General features: G+C 31.4%; 1 protein-coding gene across 4 annotated transcripts; it reads left to right on the plus strand.

The window, feature by feature from the left end:
• The first annotated feature begins 17376 nt into the window (after positions 1-17376).
• Positions 17377-24507, plus strand: LOC139874251 (MADS-box protein SOC1-like). 4 transcript variants are annotated; one of them, XM_071861708.1, is made up of 8 exons: positions 17377-17506; positions 17794-18002; positions 22694-22772; positions 22871-22932; positions 23564-23663; positions 23778-23819; positions 23933-23974; positions 24057-24507. In XM_071861708.1, the coding sequence occupies exons 2-8, from the start codon at positions 17821-17823 to the stop codon at positions 24198-24200; spliced, it is 651 nt and encodes a 216-aa protein (XP_071717809.1). In that variant the 5' UTR covers positions 17377-17506; positions 17794-17820; the 3' UTR covers positions 24201-24507. The 4 variants fall into 4 exon arrangements, with proteins under 4 accessions (XP_071717809.1, XP_071717818.1, XP_071717823.1 ...); XM_071861717.1 differs by having other exon boundaries at positions 17387-17506; positions 17778-18002; XM_071861722.1 differs by having other exon boundaries at positions 17387-17501; positions 17778-18002.
• The last annotated feature ends 633 nt before the right edge of the window (positions 24508-25140 follow it).

Raw genomic sequence — 25140 nt, forward strand, 5'->3', positions numbered from 1 at the left:
TTCTGGTGTGTTTACATCTGACCACACATCCTCTTGATCATCTAAGACTTCAATCATCTTTGTTATCCCCAACCGAATCTTCTGATTATTTGGGAATTTTTTTAATCTCTTTTTGTTTCTGATTGCAACCTTTTTGATCAGGTTTAAGTCTTTTTCAACCCCTTCTTCACATTCCTACATTTTTTTATATTAAAGTATCAGTTTAATACAATATGATTTTTCTATACATTAAATTTTGTATGAAAATCAACTTTTATCATGTATACAAACTGAAAATTTATATTTCTATTTGTATTCTTTTTACTAATTTAAATTTTAATATGAAAGATTTTTTTTTTTACCTTCTCATGTTCTTCAGCTTCATCTCTTCCATTATTTGATTCCTCAATTTCTTCTTCATTCGCTATGTTTTCCTCTTGTTGTTCTTGTTGTTCTGCTTCTTCTTCTTCTTCTTCTTCTTCTTCTTCTTCTTCTTTTTCGTCTTCCTCTTCTTCTTCATCATTCTCTCTTTCATCTTCTCTTTCATTCGCTATGTCCACAAATTCCACTTTTTCAAATTCTCCTTGTTTTAATTCTTCTGTTTCCCTCTGTTTCAACATTTTTGTTGTCCAAATCGATAATGTTGTACCTTTTTTCGGTATCTCCATGTTTGCAATCCTTGTCGCTTCCACATAATGCAACTGTAATTTTACATTATCAGTTTCCATGATTTTTAGCTACTATGTTTTGATGAATCATATAAAACAAAATGAATGACCATAGGGAGGTGATGTATTGAATAAAAATAAGACGAATGAAATTTTTTTTGTGTGAGTGATGAATGATACAAAATGAGATGATGAATGATAAAATATGGGTTATGAATTATAAATTTTTCTGATTAATCATTAAATTTTTTAACATTCATCATTTATTTTTTACAATATTTTTATTTTTATTCAATATATACATAATGAAGAATGTTATTTGCATAGTGTACTTACAATTAAAACTATGACGGATCCTGAAAACCATATCATTTTTTTATTGGCTCCATAATATCTTGCTCTTTATCAACCGCTCTAAAATAAAACCGCACCAATCATATTTACTTACATCTTTTACAGTTGGAAAGTTGCCAATTAATAATTGGTTCGCGGTTCCCATTTGATTGATTTCCACCATGGTTGTAGAAAATAAGACGATGAAGTTTAGGAAGAACTCTATTCCAACTTCATTTTAGCTAACCATCTTATCGTGAATTTCTTTAAATCTCGCATCTGTTATCCCTGCGTACTGTCTTCTCCAAATGCTTTTTGTTTTATTATTTTTTGGAGGCTTTTTGAATACCATAATCTGCTTTTCACCCATTGGAAATCCAAACAACCTATGGATACTTTCTCTTGTAATAGGAATTGTTCCCTTTTCAAACTCCATTTGGCTTGTTTCAGGGTTGAAAGCATTGGCACAGAAATAAGCAAGTTTCTTCGGAATTTCCTTTATATTCATTTTTAGCAGTTTCTTGAATCCTAATAACTCAACTCTATTCTTCTGTTCCTTCGTCATTTTCTCCATAACCAAGCACAATGTTCTTGGAGACATCCTGGTTTTCAGTTTCTTAAACTGTTCAGATTCCTCATTCACTATTCTTTTGGTTTTTTTGGTTTTCCCCGTTTTTCTTTTGTCCATTTTCCTTCTCTTAGCAGATTTATCTGTATTTCATATTTTCAACAATAATTTTTTAATTTAAATTATTCTATGATGAGAAATAATTAATTTCCAAAATATATGATGAATTATCCAAACATAACAATATATATGTACCTGCATTCTTGTTTGGAAGTCGTGCATCAGATCTTGATCGCTTAATGTTTTTTCCAGTTTTCCTTTGTTGAACGTAGTACATTGCATCATCGTCTGTGCTGCTTTCTTCATCTGTTAATGATTAAGTTTATTTAATTTTGAAACCGATTAATATTTATTTTGTAATTGAAGTATTGAGCATTCATTAAACATTTATCAAGCACTTATCATTCATCAAAACATTTTTAACTAATCAAACAATTTCCATTACTTTATTAATATTTATTTATAATCAAATACTTATAATGCATTTAATTTCTAGGTCGATATTAAGTTGTTTTTTCATCTTACCTTGTTTGTATTCTTCTTCCTCATCTTCAGATTCTGTACCTTCATCAATATCAGCTTGTTTTTCACATTGCTCTTCTATATCATTCTCCTCCTCCGTGTTACTATTTTCACTACTTTCATATTCCTCTTCAGTAACTTTTTTCCCCATTATTGTAGCTGATGGTAACAAAAAACTCCAACATCAACACATTATTTATCAACAAATAATTGATCATTCATCATTCATCATTCATCATTCATTATAATTACTACTAAATATTTTTTTTATTTTAAGCATTCTATATCAAACATCAAACCTAAATAATATCATTTTACTAAATATATAGTGTAAGCACATGCATCCTGTTAATCTATTATTTTTATGTGATAAAAAATGATAAACAACATTGATAAATATTATAATCATCATTCATTCATTATAAAAAAATATACATATATATATTTAATAATAATTAATATACCTGCAGTATTTCCTAGTTTAAGCTTCACTTTGAGATTATCTGTAAATATACAACAAATAAACAGTTACGAATACATTTTTTTTAGTATAATATTTATATATTAAACAAAATTTATTTGTGGTTACTACCTTTTGTGGTTTCCGGTTCGTTATTTCTCTCCATTTTTGCTTCGTCTTCTTTGAGCTTTCTCTTTAATCAGAGATTCAATCTATTTTAAGCAGTTCAAGCTTCTAGTTGTTTTTAATTAGGGTTTTCTTTTTGATCGGGATTTTTTAATAGAGAGAGAGAGCTATACAAGTGACAAATGAAGTATGAAATTGAATGAATGATTAATTTGGGGTTTTTGTGATGGTCACGCGAGGTTGGTGTAACATCCCGCATTTTTCCGTTAAATTATTTTAACGACCGTCTTTTTTTTTTTTAGATAATATCTTCCGTTATCTAAATTCGTAGTTTCCGTTGACTAACGTTCATAATATTTCCGTTACTTAATTATAACATCACTCGTTTACTCGAGCGTTTTTAAAATATTCGTTCGGTAAAATCCCGCACCCGCTTCTAAACTCGAGGGACTAAAATTGACGCGGGGCAAACTAGTTGACTAGGTCAACTAGTCCACCCCAATCACCACCATTCAATCATCTCCATCTCTATCTCTTTCTCTCTAGCAAGAACACACACACATTTACCCAATTCAATCATTCATCATCTAAATTCGATCTAGGAGGCCAACATCAAAACAAATTACGTATTTGGAATCCTCTCTTCATCCTCTACAATTTGATACCAACTTCATCTCGTTTGGGTAACATTTCTAAAACTCTAGATTTCTCTAAATTCGTGTTTTTGATTTGAAATGGTGTTAGTTAGTGTCTATGGCTCGTGTCTAGCATGAATATATGATTTACTTGCTCGATTTGTTGTTTTTGAATAACTAGTATGAACAATTGAAATGGGTGTGCTTTATCTTTGATTTTGGATGAGTTAATGTTGTTAAATTGTTAAAGTTCATGTTTTAATTGTGTTACTAGTATCACTAGCTTCAATTTGATGTGTAGGTTGATTTGGAAAAACATCACTAACATGATTATTGATTTTGTGATTCTTGGCTAGGGTTTGATAACTCTTAAAATGGACTTTTGATGATTTGAATGCCATGAAACATTGTTAGTAAGTGTTTAGTTGTATTGTATGTTTCGTTACCTTCAAAACGGCATATCATATGTATAAATTGGATTCCCTAATCATGAAATGCATTTTGCGAACTTGAGACTTTGATTATGAACATTTAACGATCTCTTGACGAGGTTTTTGTTGTTTTAAATGATAAACTCGATTGATGATATGTGGTTAGTTGTATCCTTTGTCAAAATACCTTCCCGATGATATAGGATACATGTTTTGATTATTTGCGGGTCATAAATTGGGATTGTTTGAGTTTTGGTTCGTGCATTTCTTTGTTGCAGCAAAACAGGGCCTGGATACAGATCTGGACGCCGTCCAGATTCTTGGACGCCGTTCAGCCCTTCAGACTTGGACGCTGTCCAGCCTTTTGGACGCCGTCCAGGCCTTCAATACTGGACGCCGTCCAGCCATTTTGGACGCCGTCCAGATGAACTATCAGGGGCTGTCCAAAATTGTCGTTTTTTGTTTAATTCTAACTATGCTACGCACCTCCGATTAACATGAAACTTGACCAACATGCTCATATATGATTAAAAACCTCAGAAAAATAGTTCGGGACCCGACCCGAACGTGTTGACTTTTCGTTGACTTTGACCGACCGAAGTTCGACTTTTTGTCAAACTTAACCAAATGATTGTGCAATCTTCCTAACTTGTTTCTATACTTGTATCTTGCATGAAACTTGACAAATTGATTCACATGCTATATTTAATCGAGTCGTAACGAGCCATAGGACTAATTGAACACATTTCACCCGACCTTGTGTCGTAACCGGTTAATTGATACAACTTACTTGTTTAGGTCAAGGCTAAGCAACTTCCATGCACACGTTTACTTTGTGAAGTACTTTTATACTCGTGCACTCGAGGTGAGATCATAGTCCCACCTTTTCAACAACTTTTTATACTTTAAATTGTGGGCTGAGAAACATATACTTTGTTACATTTTGTACTACTTACTTTTATACTTTGAACACAAGTACGATGAAACAAACATTCCACAGCGAGTTAGAACAAAAATCCTCAATTCGATTATCATTAGTTACACTTGCAGGGTGTAAGCGAGAACTTATATTGTGTGGCCATACGGGTTTGACAAACCCTCATTACGGACGGTTCGCTACCGTCTACGGATGAAATATATTTTCGAGAAAAAGTGTATGTTCTAACACTATTGTGATGGGGTTCTATGGAAGGAAACGTTAAGTCTTGATAATTGGGTGCTCGCGAACAATACTTTTGGAATGCAAACGATTTTGATAATCAACTATGGGAATACTAAATCTTGTGGTTCAAAAACAACGTTTACAAATACACCTATGATTTCACCAACGTTTTTCGTTGACAGTTTTCTACATGTTTTCTCAGGTTCATACTTGGCTAATTGATACATGCTTCCGCACACTTTGATTACTTTGAATGGAGTCAAGCATACATGCATACGCTAGTGATAGCACCTTTGGATTCAAACAAATGTTTACATACTTATGCTATTTATAGCAATCGTGATTTTCAACTTATATAATGTCGCAAGTTATTTCATTTACACTTTATAACTTTTGTAAACTTAAACTTGTTGTCGAACCGTTTTGGAAACTAAACTTGCAAGTTTTGTACATTTCAAATGAATGCGACATGATTTTGGTCAAACGCGTCTCATATAGAGACTATGACCACGCAACGGGACCTAAGTAGACGGCACCGTCAATGACGATTTTGTCGGGTCGCTACAGATGGTATCAGAGCGTTGGTTGTAGGGAACTAGGATATGTATTAGTGTGTCTGACAGAGTCGTTAGGACGCATTAGTGAATCTAGACTACAACCGGATTGTTAGCCATTGCATTCTGACATACATTTGCTATAGATAGCACTTACTTGACTACTTGTGCATTATACTTAAATCATTCTTAGGCAAACTTCTTAATGATACCAAACTTTCATCATACGAATCGGTGTTCTGCCACTTTCTGGTAAACCACGTTAATTTCAAGATTCATACACGAAAGGATGACAAGGACTTCATTAGTCACACTTGTTCGGGAACTCTGTCTCCCAGATTGTTATTCGCCACCGTCTCAACTTACTTTCGGTGCCACACCAGTGTTCTTCACTATCTACCACTTCTTGTTACTACCATCACTACTCTAGGTGAGTATCGTCGTCACTACTTATCACTACGGTTGCGTACTACTCGTTATCATAATTCGTTACTCTTTTCGTGCCTAAGGACATTATTGTTTGACTTGAACCGCATTGACTTGAACAATCATTTATACACTTCCCTCGGGAAACGCTCCTTCCGAGTTGCATTAATTCTTTCGATTCAATACAAGTCACGTTAGAGACATCGTTACACTTTGTTCATTTTAAAACTTTATGATTATACGAACTTGAATCTATGGAGTGATGTGGGAATGGAGGTATGAGTTAGCGTAATATAACGACACTCGATCAACGTGGTTATATTACGGTAAGTCATACCAAAGTTCTAATGACACGTGATGGTGGTTGGACTCGATCAACCTAATCACCACCATGTGCCATGTACATGACTTCATCTTTCTTGATTGGATATCCAAAAACCCCGAGAATACTGATAACAACCATACCCGGGACACATCTTCGATTATTGTCAAACCATAGTTATGCTTCCGAATGAATGGCAAATTCTTCAACATCAGACGTATGTTATACGTGTATACTATCTCGTTTTCGCATAGTTTTATCGACGAACTACAAACTGTTTGGTATGCTCACATTGAGGCGGAAACTTCTCTCGCATTACACTCGTACTTCCGTTTAAGGAAATCATTATTCTAAACTCTCAATGGAGAGAGAGACTCTTCACGTTATACTAGTATTCACCACGAGGGTGAATAGTCCTAACAAACGTTTTCGAAAACCGATAAATCTTCCGCGGCGCGAAATTCTTAAGAAACAGAAACTTGTTCTAACTAAAGTTTTCAAGTCCTAACAAACTTATTCAAATTTATCTTAAGGAAATGTACCTTGTTTCGGATCGAGATCCTCGTTTCACTTCTAGATTTAGGAGTGCCTTACAAAAGTCTCGGGACCACGTTTAAACATGAGTACAACACATCAACCACAACCCGACGGACCGAGCAAACATATGATTCAAACTTTGGAAACCATAACACGAGTTCGTGTTATCGACTTCAAAATTTCTTGAGAAAAGTCTTTGCCTTTAACCAATTTCTCTTACAACGATGGTTATCATTCAAGTCTTAACGTCACACCTTTTGAAATCTTATATGACCGGAAACGTCATTCTCCTTTTGTAGAACCAAGTAAATAATAATCAAGTCACCGAACCTGGACTCATTCATGGAGTAACCGTTAAAATCCTTCCAATCCGAGAAAGGCTCGAGACGGCCCGTAGTCGCCAAAGGAGCTATGCCGATGTTAGGCGTAAACCTCCCAAATTCCATTTGGGTAACCACGTAACGTTAAAAGTCGCACCTTGAAAAGGTGCAATCCGTTTCGGAAAACGTAGAAAGCTAAATCCGCGATATTTTGATCCTTTAAAAATCTTGGGGCGTTTTGGACCCGTTGCTAGCCGTTTAGACTTTTCCGACTCATTTGAGCTTCGTTCATCCTACTTTCCATGTGTCGAACTTGAAAAAGTGTCTTACCAGACAAGAACTTGTTATCCTCTTCGATGAACTTACTATCAACGATAAACTTCACTTTCTAGGAGGACCGGTTGAAACTATAAATCATGAAACCAAACTCTGAAACAACGTAAAACCCCGACTGTCAAAGTTCGTTGAAATGCCCGATGAAGTACTTTCACTTATCCGTAGAATGGGCAACGCACGATCTCGATGAAGGAACAACGACTACTACTTTCAACTAAATTTCGGGACGAAATTTCTTTTAAGGTGTAGGTAATGTAACATCCCGCATTTTTCCGTTAAATTATTTTAACGACCGTCTTTTTTTTTTAGATAATATCTTCCGTTATCTAAATTCGTAGTTTCCGTTGACTAACGTTCATAATATTTCCGTTACTTAATTATAACATCACTCGTTTACTCGAGCGTTTTCAAAATATTCGTTCGGTAAAATCCCGCACCCGCTTCTAAACTCGAGGGACTGAAATTGACGCGGGGCAAACTAGTTGACTAGGTCAACTAGTCCACCCCAATCACCACCATTCAATCATCTCCATCTCTCTCTCTCTTTCTCTCTAGCAAGAACACACACACATTTACCCAATTCAATCATTCATCATCTAAATTCGATCTAGGAGGCCAACATCAAAACAAATTACGTATTTGGAATCCTCTCTTCATCCTCTACAATTTGATACCAACTTCATCTCGTTTGGGTAACATTTCTAAAACTCTAGATTTCTCTAAATTCGTGTTTTTGATTTGAAATGGTGTTAGTTAGTGTCTATGGCTCGTGTCTAGCATGAATATACGATTTACTTGCTCGATTTGTTGTTTTGAATAACTAGTATGAACAATTGAAATGGGTGTGCTTAATCTTTGATTTTGGATGAGTTAATGTTGTTAAATTTTTAAAGTTCATGTTTTAATTGTGTTACTAGTATCACTAGCTTCAATTTGGTGTGTAGGTTGATTTGGAAAAACATCACTAACATGATTATTGATTTTGTGATTCTTGGCTAGGGTTTGATAGCTCTTAAAATGGACTTTTGATGATTTGAATGCATGAAACATTGTTAGTAAGTGTTTAGTTGTATTGTATGTTTCGTTACCTTCAAAACGGCATATCATATGTATAAATTGGATTCCCGAATCATGAAATGCATTTTGCGAACTTGAGACTTTGATTATGAACATTTAACGATCTCTTGACGAGGTTTTTGTTGTTGTAAATGATAAACTCGATTGATGATATGTGGTTAGTTGTATCCTTTGTCAAAATACCTTCCCGATGATATAGGATACATGTTTTGATTATTTGCGGGTCATAAATTGGGATTGTTTGAGTTTTGGTTCGTGCATTTCTTTGTTGCAGCAAAACAGGGCCTGGATACAGATCTGGACGCCGTCCAGATTCTTGGACGCCGTTCAGCCCTTCAGACTTGGACGCCATCCAGCCTTTTGGACGCCGTCCAGGCATTCAATACTGGACGCCGTCCAGCCATTTTGGACGCCGTCCAGATGAACTATCAGGGGCTGTCCAAAATTGTCGTTTTTCGTTTAATTCTAACTATGCTACGCACCTCCGATTAACATGAAACTTGACCAACATGCTCATATATGATTAAAAACCTCAGAAAAATAGTTTGGGACCCGACCCGAATGTGTTGACTTTTCGTTGACTTTGACCGACCGAAGTTCGACTTTTTGTCAAACTTAACCAAATGATTGTGCAATCTTCCTAACTTGTTTCTATACTTGTATCTTGCATGAAACTTGACAAATTGATTCACATGCTATATTTAATCGAGTCGTAACAAGCCATAGGACTAATTGAACACATTTCACCCGACCTTGTGTCGTAACCGGTTAATTGATACAACTTACTTGTTTAGGTCAAGGCTAAACAACTTCCATGCACACGTTTACTTTGTGAAGTACTTTTACACTCGTGCACTCGAGGTGAGATCATAGTCCCACCTTTTCAACAACTTTTTATACTTTAAATTGTGGGCTGAGAAACATATACTTTGTTACATTTTGTACTACTTACTTTTATACTTTGAACACAAGTACGATGAAACAAACATTCCACAGCGAGTTAGAACAAAAATCCTCAATTCGATTATCATTAGTTACACTTGCAGGGTGTAAGCGAGAACTTATATTGTGTGGCCATACGGGTTTGACAAACCCTCATTACGGACGGTTCGCTACCGTCTACGGATGAAATATATTTTCGAGAAACAGTGTATGTTCTAACACTATTGTGATGGGGTTCTATGGAAGGAAACGTTAAGTCTTGATAATTGGGTGCTCGCGAACAATACTTTTGGAATGCAAACGATTTTGATAATCAACTATGGGAATACTAAATCTTGTGGTTCAAAAACAACGTTTACAAATACACCTATGATTTCACCAACGTTTTTCGTTGACAGTTTTCTACATGTTTTCTCAGGTTCATACTTGGCTAATTGATACATGCTTCCGCACACTTTGATTTCTTTGAATGGAGTCAAGCATACATGCATACGCTAGTGATAGCACCTTTGGATTCAAACAAATGTTTACATACTTATGCTATTTATAGCAACCGTGATTTTCAACTTATATTATGTCGCAAGTTATTTCATTTACACTTTATAACTTTTGTAAACTTAAACTTGTTGTCGAACCGTTTTGGAAACTAAACTTGCAAGTTTTGTACATTTCAAATGAATGCGACATGATTTTGGTCAAACGCGTCTCATATAGAGACTATGACCACGCAACGGGACCTAAGTAGACGGCACCGTCAATGACGATTTTGTCGGGTCGCTACAGTTGGATCACGTGACTTCTATTTTGTTTCTTTTTGAATTTTTTATTAATACTCTATATATGGCACGTGAGGTTAAAATATTTTATTTTCTCTCTATATATAGTTTCATCGTTTATCCCCAAAAGCATAATACTGTATTAATAATTAAAAAAAACCCAACCCTAAATATGGCACAGCCGTCATCTCTACCACGTTCGTCATCTCCACCACGTTCACCATCTCCAGATATTCTGATTCCACCATTTCATGTATACAATGAAATGGATAAACAATTCGTTGTCAAAACCGTGAAGGTCATCAACAACAAGAAAAGAAACTTGAGCGAGCTTTATGAGAAGCACAAAAATTATCAAAAAATCTATCAAAGCATCATTGACGTGAAAGAAAGTTATAAGAAGATTGTTGATAATGAATTTTATCATAAAATTTCAGCAGATGCAAAACCAAATAAAGTCTTCGAAAACTGTGAAAAGAGGATTGAGCTTAATAACATGAGAATGGAAGCAAATCTGAAGAAGATGAAATATGAAGAGAGTAAAATAAACTTTCTTAAGGATGAGATGGAAGAAGTTATTAAGCATTATAGATGAATTATTAGATAATTATGTTATCGTCTTTTCTATCTTGGTTTTAAAATCTGTATTGTAATGTTTTTTAATGCTTAATGAATGATATAATGAATGAATAATGTTTTAAATAATAATTATTTACTTATTCATGATCAAAATATAAGTTCAAGTTTATGACAATAAAAAAACTAATAATTGTGTCAATATGAATGAGAAAAACGTATAATGAATGATAAATGTTGAATAATGAATGATGAATGATGGAATCATGAATGATGTATAGTGAATTATGAATGATGAATGATGTATAGTGAAAGATGAATGATGAATGATGAATGATGAATGAAGAATAATGAATCATGAATGATGAACTTAACAATCTACATTACATCTTTTTTTTAGTGTAAACCTTATAAAAGGAGCTGAATGATAAAAAATTATTTAATGAATATTAAAAAATGTATATATTTAATGAGCAACACTTATTTTTTTTATCTATAGAACATAATTTCACATTAAAGTAACAGTCATCAGCAACACTTATTATTTTATAACATAACTGTATTTGTATGAATTAAACTCAAACAGTTAAATTTCTTTAAAAAAAATCTTAATACATGCATGTAAATAAAAATATTATTCATCATGTTTTCACTACTCATTTGTCAAAAAAGTTTTCACTTATTTTCTGTGTATCTTCTTCTTGCACTATCCATCAGTTGTTCTTTTTCAGTCTCTGTGTATGCACTATGAAAGCAATGCATTTCTTTGAGAACATCATCCTTAATAATGTTGATGTCACTAATGATTATCTTTGCAGCATATTTTTTGCGCAGCTTCTCAATCTGTATGTCCCTTTCTTGGCCTTCATCTTCTAGATAACAATCCCATGAATCACCACTCACATATGTCTCCATATATCTCATCGTTAAAACACCATAAGCTGGATCCATTTCATTTGATCTCCATTTGAATACCTTTTTCTTTGGTTCTGATTTTGTCAACAAATCTGATTTGATATGTTTGATTTCTCCCAGATAACTCGAGAACAAGTATTTTTGCATTTTATAAATGATTTTAATAATTTTAGATATCTCTACTTATTTCAGACATAAGATGATGCCAAACCCACAAAAAAAATTATATTTTTTTTTTGTCATCATTTATCATTCATCTTTCATAAATTTATGATTAATCATTAATTTTTCTCATTCATCATTAACAGACTTTATATTCATTTTGTTATTTAATTTTCTTACCAAACCATCAGGAGCAAGTCCATACTTCTCATCAGTTGGCATATCCAAGTAGCTATGGTCTATTATATCAATATCTGAGCTTGTTAGATTGAAGCACAATAAGAAATTTAGTCCACTAACAAATACTGGGAAGAAAACCTGCATTTTACAATCATAACTTTTACATTAGTTATAAATATTAATAATTTGTTAACATTTTTTATATCAATTTATCTTACCATTTCTACTTCAGAAAATTTGTAATCTATATCATCACATGTTGTCTGGTGAACAATTTTTTCTCTGAATTTGACATATGTTTCTTTCTTATAAGCACGCAAATCCAACATATCTTCTGTCTTCATAGTTTAAACAATTTATATGCTGTTAGTACATAATCATTGAGTTTTTTATTTTAAAAAGTTTTTTAATGACATACCAAAATTGAAGCTGGAAACATATATCTTGTCGCTTTGTGTTTTGTATACAATTTTGCTTCCATGTTCAATATTGCTGACCAGCAGTCAATGACTGAGTTTGATAAGTCCGTTTGATGAAGTAGGCTTGCAATCTCATTCCTGTTTAGTAGTTTCCCGCTCATGCAGCTGAATACAACTACCCTGTTTTGAGTTAAATAATCATTATTACACAGTAAATAAACATGAAATTATCAAATGACAAACATAGTGAATTACAAACATTATCAATGACACAGATATGATCAATGACAAACATAGTGAATGACAAACATGATGATTGACAAACATGATGATTGACAATAACGATGAAATGACAATCAAGGTCAATGGCAAACATTGATGAATGACAAATTTTTATTTCTTTTAATGAACAAACATGATGAATTTTAAATATAATTATTTATGAAAAATATAATTTATAAATATGATTTATGAAAAATAACTTCATTAATCATAATCTGTTTTTTATATACTTACTCTGGTGCATCAGCAAAACAGTACATGAATGTTGAGATTTCTTTTTCCATTTGTGTGAGCTCACTCTTGTGATCAACTACAATTGCATTCCATGGTGTTAATATGATGTCATCATCTTCGGATTCAGTCAAAAGTTTGAATGATGGAGTTTCTATTCCATCCAACGATTTCTTTTTTAATCTTGATTCAGATTCAATTCTTGGCTTTTCATTCATCTCAGTATTTAGATTTCTAGGTTTCAAAGCAGATTTCTTTTCACCATTATTGCTTATTTGTAGTGAAGTAGTTGCAGTTGTTTGCTGTTTTTGTTTAGAACCTTCTTTTGTTGCAGGTTCTTCTCTTTTTTTTGACTCAGATTCTTGCTTGAACAAACTTGTAAATTTTCTTTCAAATTCATCAATATCCTTATTGTTTGGATACATCTTTGTTGCTTTTGTTAACACACTGTTAATTGCATTTGTTTCTTCAACTATGCGTCGATACCTCAATTCTAAACACTTAAGATAGTCCTGTAAATTTTATATTTTATCAATCATAACATTCATTAAACAGTTTTCATTCATCTCAAAACAGTCACAAACTGATAAAATATTAATCAAACATTTAACATTCATTAAAATTCATATACACAAAACATACCTCTGCATTGTTTGGTGTTTTTAGGTTTATTTGTTTTTGGTTCCCTTTTTCTTGAAAATCATCAATAACAATTTTTTCTTTTGCCTTCACAATTCTTCCTTCACCAAATTCTCCTTTCTTCATTTCTACATCAACCCTTCTTTTTATTTCTTCTGATGTCCATCGCTCAATCACATAGATATTTTTATTTTTCAAGAAACCTTCACATTCTACTCTTTCTAGATACAACAGCTACAATCAAAGAATAAAGTGCAATTTGTTTTTTATTGTATTTAATATAAATAATAAGTTTAATTTTAACAGTAAAATATATATTAATTTGTACTTACAATTAGCACACTTAACGGTCCAGAATAATACTGTCCATTTTGTCCTCTATCCCATCCCTTCTTGCTCTGCAATAGACATTCATATATGTATCCACACCAATCAACCTTTGATACATCTACCTCATTTGTAATACATGGCAAGAACTTCAAATTACATGTTCCACATTTGATAGCTTCTGCCATACAAGTAGCAAAAAGAACAAGGAAGTTCAAAACGAACTTTCTATCTGCATTTTTTCTTTCCTTCATGTATTCAACAACATCTGTTGAATGTATGTCTTGGTGATTTCTAAACTGTTTCCTCCATGAAATAGTCACAGGATCAATTGGATTGCTTCTTTCCACATATTTAATCTTCAATCCTTTCATTGGAACACCTAAGACTTCATGCACTGTTTCTTTTGTGATTTTAATTGAACCATTCTTAAGATTTAATGTTGATGAACATTCATCAAAGTTGTTTACTAGATAGTAACAAAGTTTCATCTGATTTTCAAAGAACTTCATTTCTAGAATTGACCCAAATCCAATCTCCCTTATCTTTTCTTTTTGAATGTCATTCATATTCTGTATCGCTGTGTACAAACATTTTGGTGATGATCTTGACCTTATAATTTCATCTTCTTCGTGTTTAATACCTGCTTATTATATTATTATAACAACTACATCAGTTATTAGATTTTTTAAATATAAAAATCAAAGTAAAATAACTTTTTTAAATTTTTTTAAGATGAATGTTACCTTTTTCTTTAGAAGCTTTCAATGATGGCCTTTCAAAATCATCATCGGAATTGTCTTTGGGTTTTGATCTACTTGTGCCTTCACCAAACGTATTAATTTTTCTATCCAAACTTTTTTCAACTTTTTTCAACTCTTCCATATTTTGGAGTACTTTAATTACTGCATTTTCAACAAGCTTTATATCCTTTTTATTCAATGCATGTGTCTTTCTTACATACTTTCTTTTTCCGGCTTTTTTAAACTTTTCATGTTTATCCTTCTTTTTCAATTTCTGTTTTTCTTCAATATCTGCAAACAGTTATGCAATCATTCATCATAAGTTATTTTACATACAAGTTTATAATTATGTATTCATCTAAGTATATCATTCATCTGTATTTTTTATAATTCATCATAACTATAGTCATTTTTTCAACATCTAATTATTGCAAACAGTTTAATGTATTTTTTTTATCATTCATCATGTACTTTTCATCATTCATCATAAGCTATAACCATTAACATGTATTTTTTTTTACCATTCATCATGTATTTTTTTTTTTTATCATTTATCATTAAATATTATGATTGATAGTTTTTTTAACATAACACATTCTTATTTTCTATCATTCATCACAATATAACATGTAAACTATTATTTGTACGTTTTTTTTTTTTTTTCATTCATCATATGCTATATGCATTTTTGTGTTATTTTTTCTATCATTCATCATTTAACATTCATGATATTCAAATATCAGCACAATGCATAAATATAACATTCATATTTTCATCATTCATTTCAGTTTATATCATATTCAACATATACTAATCAATCATGTAACAACTAAAATAACAGTCATTCTTATTAATGCATCATTCATCAGTTTAATTATTCTAAACATTTTCAATTTCATTCATCGATATCAGATTTAAACCATATTATCCTATTATTGAATCTCATAATTTCAATTTTCATTCATCAGTTTAATTGTAACTACTTTTCAGAATTTATAAATCACGTAATCAATAAAACGTTAATTTTATCGTACCTGCATCATGAATTTCATTTGATTTTCTTTTATTATTTTCATCTTCTTTTTTTTCGTTTGTTGGATGAATCTTCCGCCATTATGTGAGCTTGTAATCTCAGCTTGTAATCTTCTTTTACGATCGATCTTCAGTAGATTGTTGTTAGTAACAACAATCGTCGGTTTTTTTCGTATTTCTTAGCTTCGATTTTGTGGATCTGATATTTCTTCGTTCGTCGTCTTTAGGGTTTTTGTTGTTTTCAGCGTGTTTTCTTTTCCGTAATTCCTATTTTGTAAATGACGATTTTACCCCTCCGCGTTATTTTTAGTTTTATGTTAATTTGTGGTCCACATTTACTTATCCAGTTTGTACTCGTTTTAAGCTTAGCCACGGATCGTGCCCCTATATATATATATATATATATATATATATATATATATATATATATATATATATATATATATATATATATATATATATATATATATATATATATATATGAGCATGGATATATGTTTTCAACCAAATATATGTGAACGACATTTCACAACTCCTCACCCGCGTTTAAAGGTCAACGTTACCGCCGCTAAAGAATTTTTTTTTTTATATTATATTTCATTATTGGTCCACACATATATCCGTGGAACCATTTTAACTCTTAAACATTATCTATATATCTAATAGACAAAACCCTGTAGCACTATTCATCAATAGTAATCAGGGTATTTTCATCATTTCACCTTTTTTTTTTGTCTCCAACGATAAAAGAAGCAACTCTCATAAAAGAACCAACCCTTCAATGTTACCAAAAGATGTCGAAAAAATTTTTTTTAACCAAAAAATCAACTAACTTTTTTTTTCTTCCTCAACGATAAAGGAGACAACTTTTATAAAAGGAACAACCCTTCAGTGCTACTAAAAGATGTCGAAAAACATTCTTTTTTACAAAATAGATCAACTAACTTAAAAAAAACAAAAAAAACGCTAAAAGAAAACAATTTTCACAAAAGGAACAACTCTTCAATGTTAGATGTCGAAAAAAATTCTTTTTACAAAATAGATCAAGATTTTTTTTTTAACTCGCATTCAAAACGGAGCTCCCGGCGCGAAGCGAGAGCTCCAGAACTAGTTGCATCTAAATACTAAACCACCCATTCACTAAATCACTTGCAATCTTCCACAAAAATTTGAGTTGTACGTCGAAATTAGAACATCACCACTATGTGTAATGTAAATACAAATTGCAAATTCTTATACAAGAAAGAATCACCAAGTATAAAAACCAAAAGTGAATCAAATTATTTTAATTTTAACATGCCAAAAGGAACTACTAGTAACAAATGTTGTTACTACAAAAAAGGAAGTGGTTATATTGGGTGAGTTTAGCTTCCACTTTCAGTCTTTTTTGTGGTGGTACTCCCATAAAAGAGGACTCAAGCACCACTCAATCACCTCAATCATATACAATTTTAGGCCTATCCCTATGTCTCCAGGGTTCTTTATTGGATAATTTTAAGGTTACCATTTTTCCAAAACTAAAATCACATACCCACAAAAACAGTACAAGTCCCAATGTACAGTTTACAAGTCATGATAACAACATTACTACTATCTTCAACCACTTCATTACTTAATAAAGTAACCACCCAGTTATCTCCCTAGTCCATACACTCCATCTTTCATTTTTCTACACATATATTTCCTCTCTTTCCCCTCAGCCCCCCCTCTCTCTCATCTAAGAAAGAAAGAACAGCCTTTTTCTGGGATTTTGCCTCTTTTGTAAGGTTACTTTCTTTTTTCCTATATATATTTAGCTAAATATTGTACCCTTTCAATCTCTTTCCTTAATATAGTAAATAAAATGTCTTGATTCAAGAATGGATATGAAAAGTTTGGTGTTTAGATGTTTGATCAATCTTGATCACATAAAGTTTGAATTTTTATGTGATGGGTTCCCTCCCATCTTTCTTGACTTGAATTACTGACCTTCTGATAACTGAATTATAGTGAAATCAAGAACTTACACTACTTTTTTTTTTTTTTTTTAAATACTAGCTTTTTGTATGTATAGGTTGTTGATAGTTATATAATTTTAAAGATGGTGAGAGGAAAGACTCAAATGAGGAGGATTGAGAATGCTACTAGTAGACAAGTGACCTTCTCAAAAAGAAGAAATGGTTTGCTGAAAAAAGCTTTTGAACTTTCTGTTCTTTGTGATGCTGAAGTTGCTTTGGTCATCTTTTCACCAAGAGGGAAACTGTATGAATTTGCAAGCTCAAGGTTTCATTTTTCTCACTCAATTCTTTATTTTAAATTATGGGTTCTTTTCATTTTTTTTAATTTAATCATGGAATTAAATATTTTCCTATCAAAAACACTTTTATGTATGTATAGCTACTCAATACACACCACTTGAACTAATTTCAAGAAAAAAGAAAAACACTAAAGTTTTCATCTTTTGTTGATTCTAAATAATTAATTAATGGGTTTTCATTATTTTCTTGATTTTAATTATGGGTTTTCATTATTTTCTTGATTTTAATTATGGGTTTAGCATTTTTTATTTTTTTTTAGTGACCCATGTGTGACTTGGTAATTATTTTACGATGAATTAATCGATACCTGAATTTTGAATGTGGCTTACCAGATGTTGAGACACCTAACAAAAGAATGAAAATCATATGTTTAATTTGTGAGTACTAGCTAGAAGTGTTTTGCCAATTTGTTAAGGAAAAAAAAAAGTAACTAAAGACCAAGAATATATAATTGGAAAAGTGAGGTTAATTGTTGTAGTTGACCATGTTTTATTTGTAGTCCTGAATCAACCAGTAAAAATTGAGTATATAAATTATATAATTGAATACGGAGTATAAAATTATAATTATATACGGAGCATAATACAGCATAATATAAATTAAAATAAATATAATATAATACGGTTCCGATGTAAATAAATAAACAATTTTTAAAATAGCTAATACATATATTACTGTATTATTTTTTTCGTATACTTGTGTTTCCGATCTTCCTTGTTAACCAATCTATCCTAGGGCAGCCACTCGCTTTATGAATAGCCCCTAGTCATCGTGAGTTAACGTCCATGATGAAAGGGAATTTATTTTACACTAAGGTGGGATTCGAATATGAAACTAACTTTCACGGAATTTCAACTTTTTTAGAGGCCAAATTTTTACCTAGTACATATATTATTTTTTATTGTGACACTAAAATTGATTGACTCGTTGTCTGGTCTATTTTGATCAGTTAACTTAAAATAGTTTGTTTCATACTCATATGAAGAATGTCATACCTTTTGCTTTTCTGAATTTTACCATTAAAAGCATCCTTTTACATTTCATTATAGCCTTATTATACTGTATTTTTTCATTTATAAGATGAAAAATATCTATATTTAGTCCTCAACAATAATATGAGTTGTGTTTCATGTGTTGGGTCATCTGTCACACATTTCGTATTTAATGAAATATTGAATTCATTTTATTTACATTATTATATTATAGGACACGTACACTCGAGCAAGATTCTTCTTTTCAAAATGTAACATACAAATTAGAAATTAAAAATCAAAAATAAATAGGAGTAAATCTTTAACTGACATTGTTTGGAAAACCAAATTGCTGGCCTATTTACCTCTCTTTTCTATTTTAAAAAAGCATGCACTTTTGTGAAAAATCTAGAATATGTTTCTATAGTATATTTTCACTGGTATATTTATAAAAATATATAAATTGTGCTAGAAGCTTGTAATGTACACATAAGTAATAAATTTGTAAAAAGTTACACCGTACGATGGAATCAATACCATTAATATATACAGTTAACACCTTTTATATACGTAATACAAAGAAGCAAATGCAAAAAATTGCCTTTGATGGAATACCAATATATACCATTGATAAATACACTTGGTGTACTTTTTTTTAACAACGAGTATTTGACTATAACGTGGTAATGTCAACAATTTAAATAATGAGAGTGTTAAGTTCTAGTGAGTGGAAATGTTTTGAGAGGTATGATAAAATGTGATTAGAAGTTGGCTAAAATATAAATAAATTAATAATATATAAATATAAATATGTGTGTTATTGTGTAAAATTGTGATTGGCCAAAATAACTCACGCTCCCATCAGAAAGCTAACTGAAGCTAATAGATGTCAGTTTATAACACTGTGTTAGTCGTGTCAGTGTTCGTCAAATTGTCCTGGGTGGCTAACACTTGAAATTTGACCCCTGGTTAAAATCAATTTAACAGGGTGAAACACACATTTTGTTAGGAAACAAAATTGGTCTAAACATACCAAACAAGACAATCCCAATGACTTATTGCACTAAACAAAATGGAAAACACAACGTTGGCGGTCGGGAGAATGTAGATCGTCACCGCAACAACCAAACAAACAAGAAACAAAATCGTTAGCGGTTCACCAAGCACTTGAGGAAATAATACCATAACCACCAACAACAAGGAAGAAATAAGACCATCGGGAAGAAATACGGTACCAACAAGGAACACACCGTTGCGATCGATCAACACGAGAGAACGTCGCAAACAATGAAGACAATAGTGCAAAACCAAGAAACATTCACCAGAGCCAAGGCAAAAAAAACTTCTAGCCAAAAAATCAAACGTGCTGACATCCACCGCCTCAGATCCAATAAATCCTGAAAACTTGCCAAAAAGCTTCGGCCTTAAACACCTACACAAACCAGAGTTCCATGAATGAAGTATTAAATAACTTAAAATTTTCGAATTACTCTCATTTATTACTCTCAACCATTCGAATTACTCTCATTTATTACTCTCAACCATCAATTTTATTAATAAATTTAATAAAATTTTTTTAATATAATAAAGGTAAAACTGATATTTATTAAATTTAATTCATATTCAATTAAATAAAGGGCAGGGGCGGACCTACCTTAATTCCTGAAATACGCGTTGCAGTAGAAATTTTCTTGGACTTTTATCTAGTGATACTACTGGATAATGTAATTTTTTGTGTGTGACACCACTAGATAATGTAAAGTTTTTGAACTTTTAACTAGTGACACCACTGACTACGAATCTTAGATACGCCACTAATGGAGGGAGTAGTATACCTTAGTCGAAGCTTGTTTTGTATTATAATTCTTCTAGTTATATTATTGTCATAATTTTTTTTCCCAATTTCCAATTTTTTATGGGCAAAACCACTTTGTTTGATTTTGGAAGTCAAAAACAACATATGATCAGTCAATGAACTTTCGCGTGCCATAAATTACAAAAAGAATGTCATTAAGACAATGTATTCGGCTTGACTGTAGAAATTTAAATAAATAAATAAACTGAATATAAATTATATAGGTATTGTTAAGCTCACAATTTTGATGTAATTTGTATTAGATTTAAAGGATGCGGGTGTAAATAGCTCACTTAGCTTAGAATAGAAACTTAAGCTTTTCATAACCACACTTACCCTTACATCATCACAAACACACACATAAGGAAATTCTCTCAACCTCACATTCTAACTACATACACTTAACCAACTGTAACTTGTAGTGATATTCAGATTCGATATAGATTCATATCATCGTCATATATACACACGAATACATATATACATATACAATTACATATACACAAACACATATGAAATCATAATTGAAGCAGAATTTTTGCTTATCAAGTATGTTTAGTAAAACATTTTTACTTATCAAGTATGTTGGAGTAGTTGTTAGTCTTTTAAATTTGTATACGTGTTTCACAGAATAGATGAAACTGTTAAAAGGGAGTACATTGACAATAAAACTGATAGTTTTTTCTCTAACGATAGTTCTAGGAATTTTTAGTTCTTTTTCTCCGTGTAAAAGTTTTAAGCTCCTTTAATCAAATGTAGTTTTTATTATTTAAGAGTTTTTTTTAACATAAAACTAAAAACTCCAAAAAAGTTGAAAAAACTCTTTACTAAATATACCATTAATATTTTCTTTTAAATTATTTTGTTTAGCTCTTTTCTTTTCTGAAATATAGTTCTCGTTTTTTTTTTTTTTTTAAAGAAAAAAAATAAGAAAGAGAAATGTGTACTTGTTATTAATGGATCAATGCATGACATTTGAGAATTATTAAATGATTCGCTATGAGGACCTTGTTTTTATCAAAAAAGTTAAAGTGTGAACGGAATATATATAAAAGAACGTGCATGAACCAATAATCAAAAGTAATATTAGTTATTGTGATTATAGTATTATTTACTGTTTTATCTATTACTAGTATAATTGAAACGTCTCTTGAACCTATTCTAGTTCTAGATAAATTAATACGTAGTAGTATATTTTTATTTGATGTTTTGATATAGCTATTTAATTTAATTTAATTATAAATTATAAAATTAGATCAGATGATTTGTACATACTACAATAACTTTAACTTTTTGCCCACTCATCTCTCTTTCCTATAACTTGCAAGTTGCCATTTGCCAACCATATTAGGAACCATAGTTGTAAAGAATCAAGGAGACAAGGTTTTGTATTGAAATTTTATATAACTCTTCAAAAAGAAGATATTATGTTTTCTAGCTGGTATATATTATTATTCCATTCAATAAACATTACGAGTATAAAGACAAAATTTTAACTCAATGTATTTTGATCAACATAAGTCTATATGAGCTTAAACTGTGCTTCAATAAGTTGTTATCTTCAAGAATATGTAATCATATTTTATATTTATATTATTTCAAAACACTGAATCAAATTAATGTTAATTTCTACGTAGTCAGATATTTTTCTAACTTTGACCAAAACAAAATCAAATAAAAAAACTAAATTAAAACCAAAAGGATTATAATAGTGGCATAGTCACCGCTTATGCTAAATTTGACCCAAAAAAGTCAAGAAAATTGATTTTTGTCGTTTAGTGGTTTTGTACAATATATTTAAACATTTCTTATGGTTTTGAAATCAATCAGCATGCAGGAGACTATTGAGCGATATAAAAACCATGTTAAAGATGTTCAACCTGATACGTCAAGTGTTGAGGATGTTCAGGTGATCATAAACTTATGAATTGAGCAATGTTCATAAATTATCCCATCTCTACATTAATTACTTCTTACATTTATTCTTCGGTCACCTTTCGATTGCAGAATTTAAAGCATGAAACAGCTGCCATGGCACAGAAGGTAGAACATTTAGAAGTTGCAAAAAGGTGCATTTTTAATTTAATATCATCGATCCCTCGATATATATTTTATTTAAGTATACTACTAGATCATGAAAGAAACTCAAAAAGGTGTTCAAGGCAAAGGGAACATATAAACGACCGGTTGATTATAAAGTTTTCTGAGCGATATATATACCCTTTTACCCAAATAATAAAAATTGCAAACTTTATGTTTTGGATCATCAAGATTGTATTTATACACTATTTTACAGACAAACCAGTATATATACTAGCTACTAGTGTATATGGTTAGTTCAATCTTTATGTTTCATATCTCCATATTAAACACATGTAGGATCACTTTTAGTCCAATAACATCACCACCCAAGAAATCAAACCTCGCGAATCTTTTGCACCAACCAAAAAATCAAACCTTACACGCTCTAAAATTTTCTTGTACCAGCGGTTAGATTTTTTACATGAGCCACAAGATCAAATTTGAAGTTGCTAACGCAGCTATGATAGCAAGTGTATCACTTTTAGCTCAACAATATGTCCTACATATAAGTTCATGAGTCTCTTAGTACTCAAAAAATCAATTAATGACAGTCTCTCTTGGGACTTTAGTTTGCACCCATTAACCGACAGTTTATGAAGTTAGAGTTTTTCAATGCAGGAAACTCTTGGGAGAAGGATTAGGAACAAGCACCATTGAAGAACTGCTTCAAGTTGAACAGCAGTTAGAAAGGAGTGTACGCATTATTCGAGCACGAAAGGTTGAATAACAATTTCTTTTTGTTAAATGTGTATAGAGTATATGTTTTTCGTCTCATTCAGATTATTTAGGAATATAATCTTAACATTTTTCTGTTGAATAATTGATATTTTAGATGCAAGTTTACACAGAACAAATTGAGCAACTGCAAGCAAAGGTACACTTTAGTAACTTTACATACTACTACATTGCTCCAAGAAATTAAAAGACCTAGTTTTAAGAAGTTATTTAACTAACTTCCCATATACTTAATTAATTGGAAATAAACAGGAGAAAATGCTAGCAGATGAAAATGCATTACTTAATGAGAAGGTCAGTAGTTTTATTCCAACCAACTGCAGATTTTTCTTTCACTGATCTATAATCATTAAATTGCATGTCTTTTATCTTTTAGTGTCAGCAACTAAAAGACTGTGGAACAGACGAAATTGGAGCGAATATATGTCTACTTGAAAATGGAGAGAACGTTTCCGATGTGGAAACAGAATTGTTCATCGGGCCACCAGAGACAAGAATGAAGCAGAGATGGCCAAAATAGTGGTTACGATATATACATATATATAGGCACATATATATTTCTATATATCTTTCAAGATATCATTATGTTACCCAATATCTAAGTGCTTTATGCATACAAATTCATATTGTTGTACGAACGTTATGCAACAAATTTTTAAATCGATAAAAAATGCGTTTAGAAATATGAAAATATGTATCAGATCGAGTTTATTCGCTGATAAAGATGGAATTCTATGTTACACTTTCTGATCAATTAAGATAGATTATTGTACAATGTACATATGACCATTTGAAATTAAACCTAGGAATATTAATGTTTCTGGTCACTTTGTGTTTTTCTGATACTTATTATACTAGTTCAAGTGTTTGTTGCAGCTTAGTGTTGTTTACCCACTTTGGGATCTTGACATCTTGCAAATACATGCTAATGTAAACGACTTGATGGTTCACACGTTGGTGTGTGAAATGATTTTATTGTTTGCCACTGTTGTAAAAAATCCAATTACTCGCCGATTAATTCTCGATTACTCATTTTTTTAAAGAGTAATCCGTTCCAATTTTCCAAAATCCGTTTAAATACTCGGTCAACGTCGATTGATGTTGATGGTCAAAATCGAATTTGGTATCAAAGTCGATCAAAGCCAAAATTTGTCAATATTTTAACATGAATTTAACTAGAACTTTAGAGTTTTTGAATAAAATAAACAATTTTAAACAATTACGTTAAAGTTTATGTTTATGTTTATGGTTTTCTTCTATATTTACACATATAATTTTTGAAATTTAATATTTAAATATATAAAGAACAATCCGATTAATCTCCCACTAATTCCAGAATTTCCGATTATTGATCTTTCCAAAGTCAGGACCCATTAATCCCCAAATAGCGAATTTTGCAACCTTGTTGTATACATTTACAATTATGATTCGTATATCGACGATTGATACAAATATTTTAT

The sequence above is a fragment of the Rutidosis leptorrhynchoides genome, chromosome 1 (genome assembly GCF_046630445.1).
Source record: "Rutidosis leptorrhynchoides isolate AG116_Rl617_1_P2 chromosome 1, CSIRO_AGI_Rlap_v1, whole genome shotgun sequence".
NCBI lineage: Eukaryota > Viridiplantae > Streptophyta > Magnoliopsida > Asterales > Asteraceae > Rutidosis > Rutidosis leptorrhynchoides.

What these genes read in the sequence shown, in the direction of transcription:
- LOC139874251 (XM_071861708.1), top strand. Translation starts at nt 17,821, where the DNA reads ATGGTGAGAGGAAAGACTCAAATGAGGAGGATTGAGAATGCTACTAGT. An exon ending in CAAGTGTTGAGGATGTTCAG is followed by an intron (nt 22,773 to 22,870) that starts GTGATCATAAAC and finishes TTTCGATTGCAG; the next exon opens with AATTTAAAGCATGAAACAGC. An exon ending in CATTTAGAAGTTGCAAAAAG is followed by an intron (nt 22,933 to 23,563) that starts GTGCATTTTTAA and finishes TTTTCAATGCAG; the next exon opens with GAAACTCTTGGGAGAAGGAT.